Genomic DNA, 20447 nt, shown 5'->3' with positions numbered 1-20447 from the left:
ACGTGGTCGCCAAAAATGCATCAAATTCATGTCTTATAACTTTTGTTCCTGTTGAACCAGTTTCCTGAAAATCAATAGCATCCGTGCTTAACGTCCAAAGTACCCGCACACCAAATTTCAACACAATCGGTCACTTTTAAAAAAGTTAGAGCGCACACGGACGGACGGACGGACGACAATACAAAACTATAAAGGATCTGAGGATCCTTAATAATTAAAAGGCAACGCTTTCAACACCGTGTTTATGAAGTGCGGAAGTGTTCATAACCAAAATGGGTAATTTAGCATTGTACGTGTATACTTACCTATTAGATACTTTTCAAATCACTTTACCCTTAATATTTTATAGTATATATTAAGTAGAAGCAATTTGGACTATTATTAGGTAGGTAGGTAATACAGACAGCATTACCTATATCGGAATTTTCTGCGACCGCGTGTGTCACGCCAACGCATCTTAAGAATGTAAAACCAATGCTAATGTCAATGTATTACAGAATCCGTGACGTCACGACGATTCCAATTTTCCAATCTTGGTAACTTATTTACAAAGACATATCGTCCAATAGCGCGTATAGCTGGTTATCCGATCATATTTAATTCAGACGCGAAGGAAAACTGGTATATCGGTTAGTGCAGTGCTGTGTTACCGTCAAACATTTAAAAATGTTAAATAGTTTTAGTGTGCCGGTGGCAGTGTTTCTATGCTTGTTTTTTAATGCATATGGGCGTACGTATGTTCTTTAAACACGTTTATCCGAAACCTTAGTTATAAACGTTTAAAGCAGAAAAGCAAAATGTATTTTCCTTGGTTTCATCTTAATATAGATAATTGGTGATCAAAAGGTCGTGTCAGTGTCACAGTCAACAAAATATCGATAAAGTATGTTTCTTGCTCAATTTACTTCGCTTTGGTTTCACTTTGCGACTATCAAATACGGTTTGTTTATTTGTAATGGGCTTTTCGAAATTGCTAACCAAAAGAAACCGACGAATTAACATAAGGTCAAGGAAAATATTAATAACTCGTTTTTGTACGTTTGCATTTTGTTTTACATTCTAATCGTTCAGGTTTTTCCACAAAGCCTTGATTTTGTATACCTAAATTGTTATAGTGTCATAAAATTAATCGCTTCAAATAAACAGGTAGTGCACGTAAAAACTACGAAAATGTCCAGGATTAATAGTTTTTGGATTTTGGCGAATTTTGCTTTTGCAAGTGGGACGTGTTGACAATTAGGAATTTTAAGAAAATGCTACTGGCTGGGTTTTCCATTACTTCAAAGTAAAAAAAACACAATTATGAGGTTAAACTAGTGCTGATTAGATTTTTTTGGTTCAATATATTATCCCACAACGTGGTATTCCCCGATCAGAAGATTGTGCAACACAGGACGCGTCAACGGACCACGAATGTTTTTTGATCAGTAGTACGTCTTGAAAAGAGTCAAGTAGCTATTTAGGTTTTTGAAATACTTAGTCTTCAAGTCAACAATAGTAGTGTCAAAAAATCATTGGCTTACTGAATCAGCAGATCGGTATGCAAATAATTGTCGTCGCCAGTTCTTTTAGCGCATTTTCCAACTCATGTTGGATTTAAGATATTTAGTTCGTTCTTTTTGGATTCGGAAGCTAATAGCCTGGCGCTACAACCAAGAAAAATCTTGACGATTGATGTGCCCATGCGCAGTTTGCGCAATGTCAACGACTTTCCTATTTATGGAGATATTTCTTTGAAGTTTTAACCAGCGATGCTTCTAGTAAAGACAAGCATATCGCATAATGTGAAACTCAGACATACGCACTGCGAAATGGCATCTTTCTTATTTATAGATATTTTTGAAATTCTAACCAAAGATTCTTTTAGTAAAGACAAAGATATCGCATATTTTAGTTATCAGGTGTGTGCATGCACCGACTGCGCAATACTTAATTTTTTATTTATACGAATATTTAAGCCATAACTTGTTTTCCTTTGTACCTACATATAATTTATAAATAGAGCGTTATATGACCTTTCGGGAAGTACTGATCAACTAAAGTTACTCGCTTTAAGGCGAAAACCTTATTTTCATTTTTTGGGTTTGGATGCCTTATTTTAAGAAGTAAAGTATGGGCGTAGTTGTTCCTACGCCCATACTTTACTTCTTAAAATAAGGCATCCAAACCCAAAAAATGAAAATAAGGTTTTCGCCTTACTCACTGTAACTCCGGTTTGTTATCAGAAAAATGAAGATGGCAAGTTCAGTTTTGTCGCCTATTGAAAGACAAGTTAATAATGGATTACCAGAATTAAAAAACGCATAGGAAGCACCAGCATTGATCATTTTCATTTCAACAGAAGCAATAGCAATATAAAATGTCAGTCTACAGTGGGAGTTGTTTTTTTGATTTTCACTATATGTAAATCACGTAAACCGTACGATAGACAAATTCCTTAAATGGGCAAACTTAATCAGAATTTTATGCCGATTAATTTTCCCTTTCAATGTTTCTTGTACCGCAAAAAACCGAAAATGTTATTTTCGAGAATGTGCTGGCGTTCATTTATTTTCGAAGATATCAAAGGCCTAATAATGATCCAAAATTTGATCATCTTAATAAAGCATTTGTGTTCTCAGCTTTCTGATGTTGTTAACATAAAATTTTTATGACCTGCGTTTCGAGTAAGACGCATCGACTTTCTTGTTTCTATGGGCGCCATATTGGATTATAGTAAAGCTACAGGGAAAAATAATCTGTATAAAATTCTGCAAAACCTTGTCCATCTAGGAGATCTATCAGATATATTTCAAAAATATATCTCGATAAATAAGACAGTTGATGATATTGCGCATCCTGCACATGCGCAAATTAATCTGATGTTTACAATATGCGATAAGTAGGTATGCTTTTATTAAAAGCATCTTTGGTTACAATTTCAAAGAAATACCTCCATAAATAATAAAGTTGGCATTGCGCAGTATGCGCATGCCCACATCTGATTTTTACTATATGCGATATATTTTCCTTTATTAGAAGTATCTGTGGTTAAAATTTCAACAAAATATATTAATAAATATGAAAATCGACATTGCGCAGCTTAATGGTTAAGATTTTTCTTGGCTCAGGTGCCAGAGCTATACACTACCGAATCCAAAAAGAACGAACTAAATATCTTGAAAACTGTAGGAGTAGTTAAGGCCTCGGACAGACGGACGGACGAACAGAGAAGGTGGCTGCAATAGCCCGCCCATAGACTTGTCCAAAGGCCTTCAAAGTTCTGCGATTTGACGCTTCTAGATCTTGTCCTACTTAGGACTACCCGAAGTCAAATGGTTTATGCTAATAAACCAGCATACTGAACGTCTTGGGACCCAACATATTGTTTATATGATTTATGACATAACGCCACAATTACTTGAAAAAGTGACTCAAAATAAACCGAAAGAATGCGGTTCGTCCTGAACAGTCGCGTTTGCCTCAATTAGTTTTTAAATAATTAATGCTATGTGTTAATCTTTCCAATAACATTACATTATTTAACAAAGTTATTTTTGTTAATATTTAAGAGGTTGATTGCAATAAAAAACACGGAACTTTTACAGGAAAAGATAAACGTATTTAGTTATATTTTACTAAAGTGGGAGTGACAGTGACATATAACAAAACTAAACAGGGTGAGTTTTTCTTAACTTCCACTATAAGGATTTCGTAAACCGTACGAGATACAAAGTCGTTTAAATGGTCAAAATTATGCAGAATTTTATGATGATTAATAATTATCCCATTCATAATTTTTTGTAGCTCTACAATTTGATGGAATTATTGCCATAAGAAATAGATTGTAAGCTTCAAAGCAGAAATCGCCGATTTTGTAATTTTATCTTAGTTAACGAGATATTCGAAGTCAAATACGAAAAAACACGAGATTTTCTCATTTTTTCTTCGTTTTTTGATAATAACGATATGTTCCGGCGGTTTCCGGCCAGGGGGGCTATGAGTTTCGGATTCAGCGGATTTTTTTACATCGGATACGTTTGGTTTCATTGAGTGAAGTGACAACATCCAGCCCAAACCGTAATTTGACTGGACTATTTGTAAATATCAAAAAATCGTCCACTCAAACGACAATAAATATAATTTTAGATTTATTTACGTACCTAATAATATACACATGGATCAATTTTTGATCTTTCCCAACCAAGTTTAAGTTCAATTTTAGGTTCCACTACCGGCTAGCTTGCTTGAGTCCATAAGTAGATTTATGAAGATGACAATCTGGGCATTCTCGTCATAGTATTCTGGTTATGACATATATATTTCAGTGTCTATGTGACCCTAAACAAAAGCATTTACCGAAAGAAAATATTATCGTGACCGTGTGACCTCCGGTTTTACCGTATGTGGACAGCAACTTTCTTATTTTAAATAGAACACCCTGTATTTTATTGCATTTTCGTAATCTACATCTAGGTCGGCTGATATACCAACTTTCCCTATAACCAGCATCAAACGTTGTCAAGTTATTCAAGATTTTTCCAAATTTTTAACGTTTGACTGTTTTTCTTTTGGGCCCTGTACCTATGACTACGTGGACTGGATTTCAAAAAGTCTTCCAAAATCCATAATACCGACTTGATGCTACGTTCTCCAATTTATGTGTTAACAGTTCCGGACGAGGTTCCGGACGCATATTTGTAAACCGCCGACGTGCCCTCAAAAATTCAGGTGGTATTGCAAAGAAGTGTTCAAGTTAGTCGATTATCACACACACATATTAAACATAAACAGTGTTAATGAGAGGGCCCCTTACTTGTCCCATCTAAACTTTATATATTTTTTATAAGTGGTGGTGGCGTGGTGCATTGTTCGCTGTTGCTATTTCCATAGATACCGCTAACTACTACCAATCAATAAACAATGCTACTACGGTACCATGCTGAGGCGCGCACGCTTTCCCAAAAATAGCAAAATTTCTTTGTCGTTAAAAGATCGATTTCACCAATTCAAGCGTCTTTATGTCGACGTGTACCGGGTGACCCAATAAGACTGTTCCTCGGCCATATCTCGGGAACCGTTAGTCATATGACTTAGGGGTAAAAAAAAGTATTGGGTAAATCGGTTATGAAGAATCGCTGGAAAATATTTTCAAGTTCTAAAAATGACCCCCAGAGGACGTAACTGCATCTTTAATTTTAAAATTGCATTTTCTTTAAATTTCGCCTAATAAACTAAACATTCACATTTTTAAAGAGAACCAGTTTATCTATCATTTCCGTTAAAAACAAAAACTCGGTTATTTCAAAAACAAAGATGGTGTGGGACGTTCAATTGTTTTTGCAATAACCTGCTTTAACTTCTTAACCGTTTGACCGATTGTAACAAATTTGGTATCGTTGAAAAGAGCATTCCTTGGGCAACAAGAATCAATTAAAATATAGTTAATTTAGTTGAATCCTTTTCCACCAGGGGGTTAGTTTTGACACTATGATCCAAAATCCTAAAAAAATCAAGTGGAATGATATGACTTTTTCTTTATGAAAAAGTAGCTCAATAACATCCAAAGTGGCCAGTGAAAACCGTTTTTCAAAATCTCGTTCCTAACCTCAAATATTGGGAAAATGAGATTAATTAATTATTTAATAAAAATGCTTAAATTGTATCTTAAATTTGCTTTTGACGTATTACCGGTATTTATCGATGGCGCGAAAGATTGTTTGGAAAATCACCCTACACTTTCAGGTAGGCCTTGGATAATTAAACAAATGAAACACGATGCATTATAAATAATAACAACCGTAATTGGTAATTATTCTTCTGTGTTTACATTCAGAAAGTGCAGTTTTTTGAATTTGTAATCTTTTCTAAAATGCCGCTTTCTAACCAAAAAGCATTTAATATGCTGGCGGCGATGGTTCGTGTTGATTCGGATAACGCAAATAGAAGGTGCGGGCAGCGATGGTCGCATTTTGAAAACACTCAAAATATATCGCCACCATATTAAATGCCACCTAGGCTGGCATACCTACGCATAATTTTTCGTCATATTTAGCACCTTGACACTTTCAATAAAACACTGATTTTTGTGATCACTGACCAACAAAGACTACATATGTATCATGGTTGCCAAAGTCTGTACATTCGGTTCTATACCTACGTAAATAACGATTCTGTAGGTATCACCCTGGAGACGGTAAATTCTGTATCTGCATCATCTCAGATACAGAATAAAAACATGTAGGTATGTAGCTACTAATTGACTAATCGTACAACATCCCTTACTCAAAGAGGTGGTAAATTACTTTGTCCAGCTATGACCGGTAAGGGTACCTATCTAAAATTATTATTTTCGTAATTCTGGCACGGTTTCGAAATTCGTTTTCGCGAAAATGAGTACCAGCTTTTGGCTCGTCAGATAACATTTTACACAAAATATTCAACACAGTGACGGCCTTACTAAAAGTTAACATTTTAGCACATGTAGATTATTCTTTTTTGTTGACAGAACGATGTACAACGCCCAACGACGAAGTCGCGCAATGCATCTCTATTTATGACTGTGGAGTATTATACAATTCGATAACAAGTAAAGATCCATCGGTAATCAGATTTCTAAGACAGTCTCAGTGCGATTATCAGCAAGTTCCGTACGTTTGCTGTGGAACTTCAGCTACCTATCGGAATCCCTCGCGTCGTCCAACGGATAGACCGCCAGCTTCGACGGGAGGTAGACCCGCAAGTCTTTTACCTAATCGCGCTACATGCGGATTTCAGGTGGGTTACAAATTGGCAAATGTTACATATTAATTTTACCTTTGTAGGAAGGGGCGAAGGTTTTGGGAGGCGTGCAAACCACACATTCAGAATTCCCATGGATGGCTTTAATGGAATACAGAAAAAACGTAGGTGGTGGCAGAACATTTTCTTGTGGCGGTGCCCTGATTAGCAACCGATATGTTTTAACGGCGGCTCACTGTGTTACTGGGAAAATTAGGGAGCAAGTGGGTCCACTGTAAGGTGAAACATATTTGTCAAACCTATTTTAATACTACCGATTACTGTAGGATTAGTGTGCGACTTGGAGAATGGAATACAGAAACCTCTCAAGATTGCGTTACGGTTGAAGGTTTTGAATTGTGCAATGATGAGCCACTTAATGTGGCCGTTGAGAGCGTGGTTGCTCACAATGATTACGATGATTCATCTATCAATAGATATCATGATATAGCACTAGTACGACTGGCACGAAACGTGCAGTTCACAGGTTGAGATATTTAACGCCGCTATTATTCGCTTAACATTTCCTTTCAGATTTTATTCAGCCTATTTGTTTACCTACGTCGTCAGAAAGAGCAAGTATCGGTAACCAACTTTGGGTGTCTGGATGGGGTCGTACAGAATACGCCAATTCGAGCCCGGTAAAGCTGAAGGTTAGGCTGCCCATCGTTTCGAATTCCCAATGCGCCAACACCTTCAGAAGAGCGGGTGTCCAACTCTCAAACACCCAACTTTGTGCCGGCGGAGAACGTAACAAAGACTCCTGTAATGGTGATAGTGGTGGCCCATTAATGCAAGTTATGAACCGTGATTCAAATCCACAATGGTACATAGAAGGAATTGTTTCGTTTGGTACGCGCTGCGGTACAGAGAACTGGCCGGGAATTTATACTCGAGTGGTTGACTACTTAGGATGGATAAGCAACAACATGTCGCCCTAGTTTTTGTAATCTTAGGAACAAAGTGTAAATTGTAATTTATTGGTTAATTTTTGCAGAAAAGGCGTGTATAGCTTTCTTGACATATTAGAAAAACTGTTTTATTTGAAAGGTATTAAATGTGTAAATAGAAGTATTTTTTTGATTGATGCAAACGTCATTAGCCATAAATAATACAAATACTTGACATCGACATTCGACAGTTTTTATTTTTATATTAGTATAAATATAATCATTTCCTTCCATCTTGTATATCATAATTTTGTTTGATCTACTTATATATGGTTAATTTTGTCGGGAACGCTAGTACAGTATCAAACTTTCAAGTGACTTCATAATGTTGAAGTATTGTTTGTTGTTTTTGGTAACTTTATCGCATGCTTTAGAAAGTACAATTTGAATAAACAAACGAAAAAGTTACAGTAAATATGTTTTAGATAATACCATTTGTTATCGTGACCTTAATTGTATCCCACTATCCGAATGTGAAGAAATTATAGATTTCGTCAACGTTGATAATTATACAAACTATGCAAGAAGTCTTTCCTGCGGTTATTTTCATGAACCATACGTCTGTTGCAACAGTATGTTACATGCTTTTTCAGGAAAACCGTTATTGTAATTCATACGACAGGAAACTGCATCACTCCAAACGGAAGCCATGGCCGTATGGTGTTATTGCAAAACTGTCCCAATTTAGAAAAGAATACTCTACCTCAACACAAAAACAAACAAAAGTTTCTGAAAGATTCCTTTGTCAATGAAACCCACGTATGTTGCAATAGAAATGAAGACGGATATAAAACAGTGTTGCCAGCCCCAATTGGTGAGAAACGTTGTTAGAAATACCTACTAATCAGAGCACCTGCTTTTAATAGATGATCTCGCCAATAACGCTCTTGCGTGTGTCACTCCAAACGGAGAAAACGCAAAATGCACTGGCATTTCTTCATGTTCCGCATACGCTTACGTTGCTAGCAAAACAAATCAGCATTTTGGTTTTATAAATGATTCATTTTGTGGGTATTGGCAGTCTCCTATGGTTTGCTGCGGGACTGTTTCAGCATACAAGGAAAATTATGCGGCAAACTTACCAAAGGAGGATGTATGTGGTATATGGAATTCTTTGTCACATGATGGCATTCCACCGTGGGTTGGAATGATAGAAGTGTCAAACTCACATGAAAATATGTGCATTGGGGCTTTAATTAACCACCAATATCTAATATCTACTCCCACTTGTGCAGGAAGCGATGAAAAAAAATTGTAAGTATTATTGCGCGAGTTGATTGATTCAAACAGTATTTTGGTTAAACTTGCAAAAGCTCACACAGAGAACAGAAAAGGGCTTTTTGATATTGTGTTCAACGATTTTCTGAAGTGGACAACATTGTGCAAGGGTGTCAATACGTTCAGTATACCTAAAAGAGAAAGTCATGTAATTTATCAAACGTTTGAAAATAAGTTAAGAGCATCCATTGTCCTCGATATCACGTAATCTTATCACTTCATATCAAAAAGCCGTGAGCTGGATTATACGGGGTGTTACCTGACCGCATGTAAACAAAATCGGGTGATAGAGGGGATCAAGACAAGCACTTTTTCCAAATAAACCGAGGGTGCAACGTGTTGGGAGCCACCCCCAAAGGACTGGTGAAATTTGGGTTTCTTCTTTAATCTTTTTCTCAGCAACCATGAGTTACAAAGATGGGTGTCACGTCTTTGAATACGTTTTCGGGTATGCGCTATCCGATTTTGAAACCTTTTTTCCAAAATTTCTACCCCGAAAGAGCGCACCCCTATTTTCGAAAAAAAAGTTCCACTGAAATTCTTGGCCAACAACGAAAATGGAGAGAATTCCACGAAATTTGTTGTGTACATACCTACTTGATGAGTTAAGGAACAAAATTGTCACACAGTTTTTTAAAATAACTTTTCAAACAAAAGTTATACTCATTTGAAGATCGGGCCTTCGGGTTACAAAGTGTCCCCTGCCTACTAGTAAGTGATCCAATTTCCCATGTAGTTAATTGAAAATGTCGCAAACAACAAAAAACATCGATTTAAGTCGACAATTTTGTTCCTTAACTCATCAAGTATGTCCACAACAAATTTCGTGGAATTCTCTCCATTTTCGTTGTTCGGCCAAGAAATGCAAGTGGAACTTTTTTTTTCGAATTTTCAAAAACTAATTTCAGATTCGTCATTTTCATGTTCAAAAACCCCCAGATACCAAATTTCGTCGAAATCAGAATTTTTTTTCGCATCCCCAAGGAGAGGTGCGCCCTTTCGGGGTAGAAATTTTGAAAATTTTTTGTCAAAATCGGATAGGGCATACCCGAAAACCTATTCAAAGACGGCACATCCATCTTTGTAACTCTTATGGTTGCTGAGAAAAAAATGAAAGAAGAAATCCAAATTTCACCACTTCTTTTGGGGTGGCTACCAAACGAAACACGTTGGACCATCGGTTTATTTGGAAAAAGTGTTTGTCTTGATCCCCTCTATCACCCAATTTTTTTTGCATGTGGTCATGTAACACCCTGTATAACTTGGGCTATGCGCGGTATAGTCGTAACAAGTCTGCGCTGTCTACTCTGTCACTTTATAATTTGTTGTAAAACAGAAACAGTATTTGTAAATTATAAATTTATAAGTAATTTAGTCGTACCTAGGTAGGTATATGAAGTATAACCATCAATTAGTAGTACCAACCTCAACAATTTTTGGTTTTGCGAGAAATTCAATCGAATATCATTTCTAAAGAATTTCTAAAAAAAACAGCGTCTCTTTCGTATTGGCGAGAATTTATATTACCATATTATACACAAGCAAAAATAACCCCCAAAATCTTAAGATGGTGGTAATGTAACGAGAAAGGTATTGCCAGCAAAAATTATTACAAAATATTTTCTGTAGACCTACTCAACAGAGCTCAACAGCTCATATAATACCCTATAGAATATAGATCCATACAATTTTTGTTTACTACATTTCCCTTGGTCTAGCATTAAGTTTTTGGTCTATTTTAATTATTTATTTTAAATATATTAATTAATGTTAAATTATATGAAAGTTAAATAAATTAGATAGTATTAGTTAAACTGCGAGCTTCGTTTGTATGCATTTTTACATTATTTTTAATTTTTCTTAATAGAAATGGGAATTACGTTTAACCAATAACATAAGCCAATAAATTGTACGTGCATTTTACTTCACCATACCAACCGTACAATATTACTCTACATATTACAAATCACTTCCGTAACCGAGTACAAAATTCAATGAAATTTGTCTTGTTCATATTGTTTTCATTTTAGGATCGTGAAATTTGGAAACTGTATCACAAATAGTAGCTATAGAAGTGAATGTCGATTTAAAGTGAAGCAAATAAAAACATTTCCATTGTACAACTATTTGCATTCTGATGATACAGGAATTGCGTTGCTAAAGCTAGCTGGAACAACCACAAAATCCAGTAAGTATAAAAGATAGATCACAATTTTAAGAACAAATTGTTTGCAGTGTAATACAACTGTGAAATATTATAACCAAATACATCTTGAAATGCACCAAACTGCATAGATCAAACAAGTTAAAAAAGTAATCGTAAACGATTTACAAAATGCGCATTTCCACTCTAGATTCATTTCCCATTTGTTAGATGCAACTTGTGTTAATATCGTAAAAATCAGGCCACATGAAAGATAGCATAGGTACAATCCATTTTTGACGTGCTACTTCAATTTCAATTTATAAGAAGAATTTCATTTCAAAAATTCATAAATGAGAAAGTTGGCACTGCGCATGCGCAAACCTAAATTTTGAAACTAACGATAGACCGGGAGGCAGTGTACATAGTAACTAAACCATAACCGGCAAAATATTCGACAGGCTGAAAGTACGTTGAAAACTAGTAATAAAATCACTCGTCTGCCAGTCGTAAGTGGCAGCATTAACATGTGGCGGCGTTGAATAAGTAACTTCTTTAGGTGATCACCTAAATTACTAAACTATAAGGGTCACGGAAAAGATTTATATCAAGAAATCCCATTTTCCCATAGTTTTCAAATATGCTATGGCAGACGATTTCAAGTGCAGCGTTGGTGGCGACAGACACCCTTCAATGTAGAGAAAAACACCCCTGAACTAAACCATAAGGACCGTATAAAAATAAATAAAAATAAAATTCCTCTCTATATATCGCTACTTAAAATATATCCTGGCAGACGATATTATAACGTGTAGCTTTAATAGTGGCAGACATCTTAGAAGTTAAAAAAATTAGGTATAATTGTTTATATGATCTAAGGGTATAATAAATCCCAGCGAGTGCGAGCGTGTGAGAGATAATCGCGCGAGAGCTTAACGAACAAAGATAGCGATACGATACTGACTACTGAGATCCTTCAAACCATTTGATTCTAAACTTCTCATTCACATAGTTCCACCCACTTCAATCAGACGGATTGTAGAAGGTCAGACATTTTTCGGTGGCATTTGCTCAAATTGTAATGAACTAAAAAAAACCGAAAAATGTCTGACCTTCTACAATCCGTCTGATTGAAGTGGGTGGAACTATGTGAATGAGAAGTTTAGAATCAAATGGTTTGAAGGATCTCAGTAGTCAGTATCGTATCGCTATCTTTGTTCGTTATGCTCTCGCGCGCTTATCTCTCACACGTTCGCACTCGCTGGGATTTACTATACCTACATTTTTTAACTTCTAAGGGTACGTTCACTACGGAGCTGTGATACGAGATTGTAGCATAGATGATAGATGAAAGCGTCGAGTATAAGCGCTGATGGGGTGTGCACAACAACGCTGAAATACTCATCAGTCGGTTGCAAAATGTCATATAAAGAAGACGATTATTTCTGTTCGGTGGCCTCAAAATGGTACATTTTACGGAGACATAAGGTTATTTCTAGAGAATATCATGTACATCCAATAAATGCAAAGCGTTCTACATTAGGTGAATATCACCACCTATATGCAGAGTTGCGCCAATATCCTGACCGTTTTTTTGAATATTTACGAATGGGGCCGGAGACGTTTGATTATATTTTGAAAAAAGGTTATGAGCACTTGACACGTATTTACGCGATTTCAGCGCGCAGAAGAATGGTACGATCCATTCATTAAAATACAAGCGAGTATAACAGTGCGGATACTCGATTAACTCACACCTTCACTGTGCACGGGCTCATTTGATTATACCGTATTCATTCTACAAGCGCTTATAAAGCACAGCTATGATCTCAGCTATCATCTAGTATCACAGCGCCGTAGTGCACGTACCCTAAGACGTCTGCCACTATTAAAGTTACACTTAATATTGTCTGCCAGGGTATATTTAAAGTAGTGGCAAAAAGAGGAATTTTTTATATATTATTTTTTATCGAATATTTTGTCGCTTATGGTTTAGTTACTATGTACGCTGCCTCCCGGGCTATTATATTTTCCTTTGTTCCAAGTGGCTCTGTATCAAATTTCGTTTAAATACTTTTATAAATAAACAATTTTGCAATTCGGTTTGTAAATGGTCAAGATGCGAAAATGGCACTGTGGATTTTAAATCGATTCGACTCAACTTTTGCCATTGCGCATTATATGGCTAAAGCTATGCCCATATTGAATTTCATGCAATTCAGTTCATCACTAACGGAGATGTCAAAGCGATCGGACATTTCTAAACAAAGATCGTTCACACGGACTGTTAGATGGACAGACAGACATATAGGAACAGACGGACAGACCAACAGACAGCAGTACAAATAAACGATGTCTCGGATCGTTAATAAACGGCAAAAGTGTAAAATTATGGAACATGTAAAAAATGGTTTTTTGGTTTTTTTACAATAACTTTTTTAGCAATAAACGCAGAAAAACTTCCTTCCTTGGTGCAAGCCTCGACACCATAACGAACCAAATAGCGAAAAAAGTAAGCTCTTAACATAAAGAACTACTAGCGTCTCAACGAACGAGCGGACGGCCGGACGGACTGACGGACGGACGGACATAGTGGCCACAATAGCGCAGGATTTTGTGGAAATGCGCTAAAAAGGGCATTTGTTTCTGTGTGGTTCCCCACAAGTGGGAAAATAACGAACTTTTGTTTTGGCCGGAGCACTTATACTCCCAAGGGGAACAGTTACGAAGTAACCCAAAAAGTGCGCCCTGAATGCATCCTAAAGGTCTCAGATTTAGAGAACTTTAAAGATGCACTCAAACTTGAGAGGCGCTTGTTTTGCGCACTATATGGTAACGAACACTTTAAAGTGAATTTTGAGGATGATTGCCATTTTGAAGTGATTATGATTTCATGCGAAGTGTGGCAAACACTTATCCAAGTGACAATATCGTGCCCGCCACCAGTGCATTTATACAATAACGTGGCACCATCTTTACAGAGGTGTGGCTAGAACGTCGCCAAAACTACCATACATACACTTTCCAGTTACTTCCACTTCTAAGTAACATTTAAGTGATATTGCATGGTTACCGTAACTGTTGCTTTCCACTTTAAAGTGTGTGCAACTTTGAAGTGGCACCGCTTAGTGACTTTAACGTTTTGAACTCTTCCAAACCCACTAAGAAGTTACAAAACGATGAAGCGACGCGTAGCCGTCAAATTCACGTGAATATAACTTTGAAAACATAGCATGAAGTTATGTTCACTATGTTGTGGTAAATTTGGTGGTTATTATGTGATTACCACCGAGTTAAAGTGGCGGAATCAGTTAATGTCATTATAATGCTGCTTGGGTTGGTTTTCCATTTGTACCGTTGTTATAAACCGTGTAAGTATTCCGATGACCATGCTTTCCAGATTTCCTTTTTCATTTTCTGTACCATTTCCCATCTGTTACTGAGTGTTATCAGTAAGTCTTCTCCTGTTTCTTCCAATGGCTCTAACAGCCCCCTAACTTATGAACTTCCTTATATATATACAGAGTGATGACTTACATACTACAACAAGACATGCTTCTATTTGTTGTACTAATGTGTTTAGTTCTTCATATGTCATGTTTTAAAATTTCAAACCACTTTCCCAGATCCCACCCATATGGGGACTTGCGGGAGGGATGAAATGCAATTGTGTTCCTGGTATAGATGAAGCGACTCGGATCTTCTTGCTTTGTAATATCTTGTGGATATCTTGCTCTATCATTTTGCTGGCTCCTACGAAGTTTGTTCCATTGTCGCTATGTATGTGCCGACACCGGTCTCTTCGTGCTTGAAACCGTTTTAGAGCTGCCAAAAACGATTATGTTGTCGTGTCACCTCCAAATGGATTGCCCGTGTTGCTAAACATACGAACACGGCTATGTACCCATTGTATGATTTATACCCTCGACTTTTCCATGCCCTGACCTGTATAGGACCTGCGTAATCTATTCCACAATGCTAGAATGGCGCGGATGGTGTAACTCTTGCTGCCGGAAGATCCCCCATTAATTGGGTCGCTGTTTGTTTCTTGTAAGGGATGCATCCTTATTATTCCTTGAGCGGTTCTTCTCCCGTTGGGAATCTAGTATCTTCTTCTTAGGTATGCTAAGGTGATCGGTTGTCCTCCATGCAGTGTTTTTTGATGTGCATCTACTATTAATAGATGCGTCAGATGTGACTTTGCTCCAATGATGCACAGGTGCTTCACATTGTATGTTAGTAGTGAGTTGGATAATCTTCCTCCTACTCGCAGTATTTCGTCCTGGTCTATGAATGGATTTAGAGATGTCATCTTGCTGTCTGTTGGTATCTTCTTGCCTTTCCTTAATGCTTGTATTTCGCTCTGATGAGTTTCTTATTGTGGCCTTCTTATCTGCTGGATCAATCCTTTTTTCAATTCTTCGACTGTTGACTTCTCGTTCTTTCTGCAGTATGATATGAACCGGTTGCAGTATGCTGTGACTCCGAGTAACCTTGTTAGCGACGAGAATCTTTCCCCTGACCGTCTTCTTGTGATTTTGTGATTACTATGCATTTTCATGTTTCTACGTTCGTTGTAGGTGTGGCCTTTTCTCTTGATTTCCATTCCTCGTTTGCTAACGATTTTGGTCTATTCCACCATAGTTCGTTTGTTTTTAATTTGGACCCTGTTGTCCCTCTTGATATTAGATCAGCGGGGTAGTCAGTTGTGCATATGTCTCCATTGCATCTTTGTTGTTAGATTGTTTATCTCTATTACTCGGTTGTATACGAACGTCTTCCATCTGCTTGGCCCTCCGTTTATCAAGGCCAGTGTAATCATTGAGTCTGTCCATGCAAAGATTTCTTCTATTTGGAGCGCCGTTGTTGTTGCTCTATTGATAAGCTTGGCTAGTAGTACGGCGGCACATAATTCCAACTTTGATATTGTTGGCTTTGTTCGTTCAGAGGCTACCTTGGATTTTAGTGACAGCTTTCCTTGGCTGGTTTTTGTGTACACTACCGCGCCGTATGCCTTTTCTGATGCATCACAGAACCCTTGTATTTCCAATATTTCTTTCTTCTTATGTATCCATCTTGGGATCTGCACCAACGTTGGAGATGAACTTCAGCAATTCCATCCTTAAACTTTCAGGAACCTTTTCGTCCCATGATGCATTTGTTAACCATAATTTTTGGAATAGCAGCATTGCCGTTATGGTTACCGGTGCCAACCATCCTAATGGATCGAATATCTTGGCTACTGCTGATAATATACCGCGTTTGGTCGTTGCGTGATTGCTGTTTTCTATCTTGAATGTAAACACGTCTTTATATGTGGTACCCACAGTATCCCTAAAGACTTCTTCATTTCTTTATCCTTGAACTGTGATACTGATGGATCTCTTAGTTCGACAGGGATTGATTGATGCAGTTGTAGCTTGTTAGTTGACCATTTGTGTACTCTGAATCCTCATTTGTCTAGCATGACTGTTAGCTCTTGTTGTAGTTGGATGACTTCCTCAATGGTTTGGGCCCCTGTTAGTACGTCGTCCACATAGAGGTCGTTTAACACAACCTTTGATACGTTAGGGAAGTCTTTTTCTTCGTCCTTCGCGGTTGTTGTAGGGTGCGTGTTGCCAAATAAGGTGCTGCGGAAAAAAGGTTCAAGAGCGTAAAAAGCCCTCTGGTAGCCTATACCTTGAAGGTGTGTCAAACGGCCATCAAATTTAGTTGTCTAAAAGGGGGGCCGCCCCACGAATTATTTCCCGAGGTGCTGTTTTTGAAAGTAAATCGTGCATATCTTTTACATACGACAACCAACTGGTCTCAGATTTTGCATACGCATGCCCTTAGTGGTGGCAAGTTAAACTAAAGGGGGGGGGGTAAATACATGTTCTCTTCTTCATGGTATTATTCTAATGAAAGGTCTCATCGAAATAAATTGGTTTGTACAAACTATAACTTTCCCGTGCGACTCTTTTTCGAGACCAGTGAGCGGTGGGGCTTGAGGGGGACGGGGAGGTTAAAAATTAATTTTATCTCTCATTGTATTCTAATTAAAGGTATCAACGAAAGGAACCGTTTTCTACCAACTGCTGCCCCTCTTTCTGTCCTGTTATCAAAGTACGGGGTGGTGGGGAAGGGGGGGGGGGAAGGGGAACTAGTTTTAGCCTTCATGGTACTCTAATGAAAGATCTCAACGAAAGGAATTAATTTATACCAACCATAGCCCTCTTCCTCGACATCTTATCGTGATCGGGTATATTCCCTTATACCTGAAGAACGGATTGTCGGAAGAGAGTACTCGCAAAAGGCGATTGAGACGTCTGCAAGAAATATATCCATTGGTGATGTCAAAACAAAGGCTATTTCGGTTTTTAAAAAATGCGCTTTGTCTGCACAAGAGTTGTGCACAATTTATACTTGTTGTAACTTAGGTTGTTATAACGAAACCCAACAGTGCAAATATAAAAAGATTTATCGCTGTATAATGTACTGTATTCAATTTTTCACACAGGTCGTATCAGATCACCCGCGCTAATCTTTTTTTCGAAAACCTTTTGAGCTATATGCACTCGAGGGACAAAATTTCATTACTAAATCAGACTGAAAGAATTTAATGGACATAACGGCAGTTACTTTAGAAATTATAAAAATGACATAGGAGGAAGTTTTGTACATTTTTACGTGGAAATCAGTCATCAGGTTTCCGTGGATTTGTAGTAGGCGATGGGAATGATAACATTTTGAACTTGGTCTTCAAATATGCCTACATATTTTTTCCATTTAACCTGCATTGTAACTGAAGGATTCTGAGATACTACTGTGTATGATAGATACGACACCCTGTATATAGAACTTGGTTCTTTTATAATGAGATTTAAAATAGTCATAGCATTTTGGAATTTGCAAAACTGCTTATTTTTGGGCACGTGCTAATCTTATGTTATGTTTAGATAGAATGCCAATCTGTTTACCGGAAAACCCTCTTCCAATACGCCAGAGGGTTAACATCCATGGTCTAGAGATGTTCGGTGCAACAAAAATTGTTGGAAACAGCATTTTAGGAACGACGCTATTCAATGACGATTGCGATTTTGGGACTGATTTGAAATACATCTGCTTAAGAAGAGAAAATGTTGGTTTTTTTCCGTATCGATACATCGTTGCCAAATCAGACAATAGGCAATGGTATTTGGAAGGCATATTTAACTGGAAGGATTGGAAGGTCGCCTCACATGAGAATATTTATAGCGTGTATGTTTATAAATTCGTATCCTGGATCAAAAGTAACATTTCTTGAAATCTTGCGCAACACTATTATTAATAATAATTATGTCTCTTTAATGCTAATACTTTGTAAATGTAATAAATATTCATTTGGCATCTTTAATATTTCATTTTTACTTTATTATGCACGATTTCGATTAATATAAATTATTATATTGCGTTTGTCGAATAAAGTTTTTGTAGACAGTACCTACCTCCTACGTGTAATTATTATCTATAACATTCTACCTACCTGCTGTACACTCGCTGTGTACACACGAATAAATAACGTTATTATTTAGATACACGTAAAACGTACGGTGTTAAAAAAGTATGCTCATCTTGACCACGCAGAAGTATACCTACCACTGACCACAAAGTACGTAGATTGGTAGCAAACTTTTTATAATTTTGGATACCATAAAAAGTTTCTTTAAAAAAATGTTGTTTTGAAGATATTTTCAGTGCTTCAGAGAAAATTTCCACCCTGTACATAAACTTCCACATAAACTAATCAAACCGAATCTGCCCACGCCGTTGTCGTAGAGCGTTAATGCAATAAGATTATTGCCAATAAAGAACAATTGCTATAACCAAACAACTTCTTGTAAAGTGGCGGAGACTGGCATATACTCTTCAGTTTCAGTAGTTGATAGGGCCACGTTACCTGACCCTTGGAACCCCAGGAGATGAGTTTTTGATTTTGATAAATGCAACTGTAATCAGTGGTTGACCGTCGATTAGCTAAATCGTCGGCACAATCACCCTCCGTGAAAGCGTTCATGTCTTCATCATTTCTCTTGAACTCTAACTTAAAGTATACAGTTCCGTTGATGTAACGAAAAACACGCTTGACCGCTAACCAGTAAATTTTTCCTGAATCTTTGTTGAACTTCGACAAAGCTCCAATTGCGTAAGAAATATCTGGTATACTGATTTGTGCTGCATATAATAGACAGCCATTTGCCTTTTGATAAGGTAAATCATCTCATTAATTTCTTCTTCGGTAGATGGTGAAAACCCCTTGGCCAATTTTTGATTGAGATCCATTGCATAGGAACAAGCATTCTTACATTCATCCATGTAAAACCGCTTCAATATTTCTCGTATTTCTCTTGATCAATCCATAACTTCCCAGCTGCTCTATCACGCGTAATTTTCACCCCAAGGATATAATCTACTTCACCAAGTTGACAATTCTAACAAATTGTCCTTTCATTGTTGAGTTATTTGCTGTCATAATTTCAAAACTAGAAAATTCCTGAACATTCTGGAAGTGATTAAGGTTAAGAATCAAATCCATTCTTTTTCTCGACACTATATCGCCGACACAGTACAAAACATGTTCTTGTCGTCAGTTTTCTTCTTTTCGAGCTTCTTCTTAGCACAATTCGACTTGATATGTCTGAATTCATGACATCTATAACACTTCACAGTGCACATTATCATTAGTTGATACTTATCTCGAAGATCAGCCAACATTAATGTTCCATTCCATTTGTTCCTTAACTACCAAACAAACACTGCTTAGCTTAGTTGCAGTTACTTCGATTATGTTTACAAATTCCTTAATCGATGAGCAATTCTCAAGCTTTGATGTTTTAAGCTTGCGTCGAAATTCAATTTTCTAGTTAATCCAGATTCTTCAAATGCTTTATAAAGATTATCTCAAATTTCCTGACCATTTTTCGCTTGACGAATGTGAATGAATAGTGAGGGATCAAGCAGTTAAATCAGCGTAGATCTGGCTGCAACAAGTTTCATTTTGTCTTCACCCTTGCGTTCAACAGCATTCCGCAGATCCTCCATCTGATAGTATACATGCACAGCAAATTTCCAGGTATTCCAGTTTTCACGTCCTTTTAATCTTTCGATTTGTGGTAAATTAGAAAGATCCATTCTTGATATTTTCGCAGCGACTAATTCTTTTTAGTAAAAGAGCGTAGGCCCATAACCTAATGTGATTAATAAATAAGTTTATTATCAAAAGAACAATAATTAAGTTTCTTTCTTCAACAAGCGTGCGGTGCATTTTAAGCCAAATCGCGCACTATGGTGGGTCCCGA

At 37.1% G+C, this 20447-nt stretch overlaps 2 protein-coding genes across 2 annotated transcripts; both read left to right on the top strand.

Annotated features, from left to right (window-relative positions):
- The first annotated feature begins 543 nt into the window (after window positions 1–543).
- On the top strand, window positions 544–7830 carry LOC116163271 (phenoloxidase-activating factor 1-like). The gene is made up of 5 exons (XM_031477141.1): window positions 544–730; window positions 6488–6756; window positions 6804–6994; window positions 7047–7246; window positions 7294–7830. The coding sequence occupies exons 1-5, from the start codon at window positions 667–669 to the stop codon at window positions 7698–7700; spliced, it is 1131 nt and encodes a 376-aa protein (XP_031333001.1). The 5' UTR covers window positions 544–666; the 3' UTR covers window positions 7701–7830.
- Window positions 7831–8018: 188 nt separating this feature from the next.
- LOC116163267 (phenoloxidase-activating factor 1-like) lies at window positions 8019–18591 on the top strand. Its single transcript, XM_031477137.1, has 6 exons — window positions 8019–8086; window positions 8135–8281; window positions 8332–8523; window positions 8576–8963; window positions 11018–11175; window positions 18069–18591. The coding sequence occupies exons 1-6, from the start codon at window positions 8035–8037 to the stop codon at window positions 18413–18415; spliced, it is 1284 nt and encodes a 427-aa protein (XP_031332997.1). The 5' UTR covers window positions 8019–8034; the 3' UTR covers window positions 18416–18591.
- The last annotated feature ends 1856 nt before the right edge of the window (window positions 18592–20447 follow it).

Source organism: Photinus pyralis, unplaced genomic scaffold (assembly GCF_008802855.1).
Source record: "Photinus pyralis isolate 1611_PpyrPB1 unplaced genomic scaffold, Ppyr1.3 Ppyr1.4_LG2, whole genome shotgun sequence".
Taxonomy (NCBI): Eukaryota; Metazoa; Arthropoda; class Insecta; order Coleoptera; family Lampyridae; genus Photinus; species Photinus pyralis.
Note: the sequence above shows the minus strand (reverse complement) of the source record. Positions and strands in the feature narration are given on the sequence as shown.

What these genes read in the sequence shown, in the direction of transcription:
- LOC116163267 (XM_031477137.1), top strand. Translation starts at nt 8,035, where the DNA reads ATGTTGAAGTATTGTTTGTTGTTTTTGGTAACTTTATCGCATGCTTTA. An exon ending in GGAAGCGATGAAAAAAAATT is followed by an intron (nt 8,964 to 11,017) that starts GTAAGTATTATT and finishes TTTTCATTTTAG; the next exon opens with GATCGTGAAATTTGGAAACT. An exon ending in TGGAACAACCACAAAATCCA is followed by an intron (nt 11,176 to 18,068) that starts GTAAGTATAAAA and finishes TGTTATGTTTAG; the next exon opens with ATAGAATGCCAATCTGTTTA.
- LOC116163271 (XM_031477141.1), top strand. Translation starts at nt 667, where the DNA reads ATGTTAAATAGTTTTAGTGTGCCGGTGGCAGTGTTTCTATGCTTGTTT. An exon ending in GTTTTTTAATGCATATGGGC is followed by an intron (nt 731 to 6,487) that starts GTACGTATGTTC and finishes TTTTGTTGACAG; the next exon opens with AACGATGTACAACGCCCAAC. An exon ending in AGGGAGCAAGTGGGTCCACT is followed by an intron (nt 6,995 to 7,046) that starts GTAAGGTGAAAC and finishes CGATTACTGTAG; the next exon opens with GATTAGTGTGCGACTTGGAG.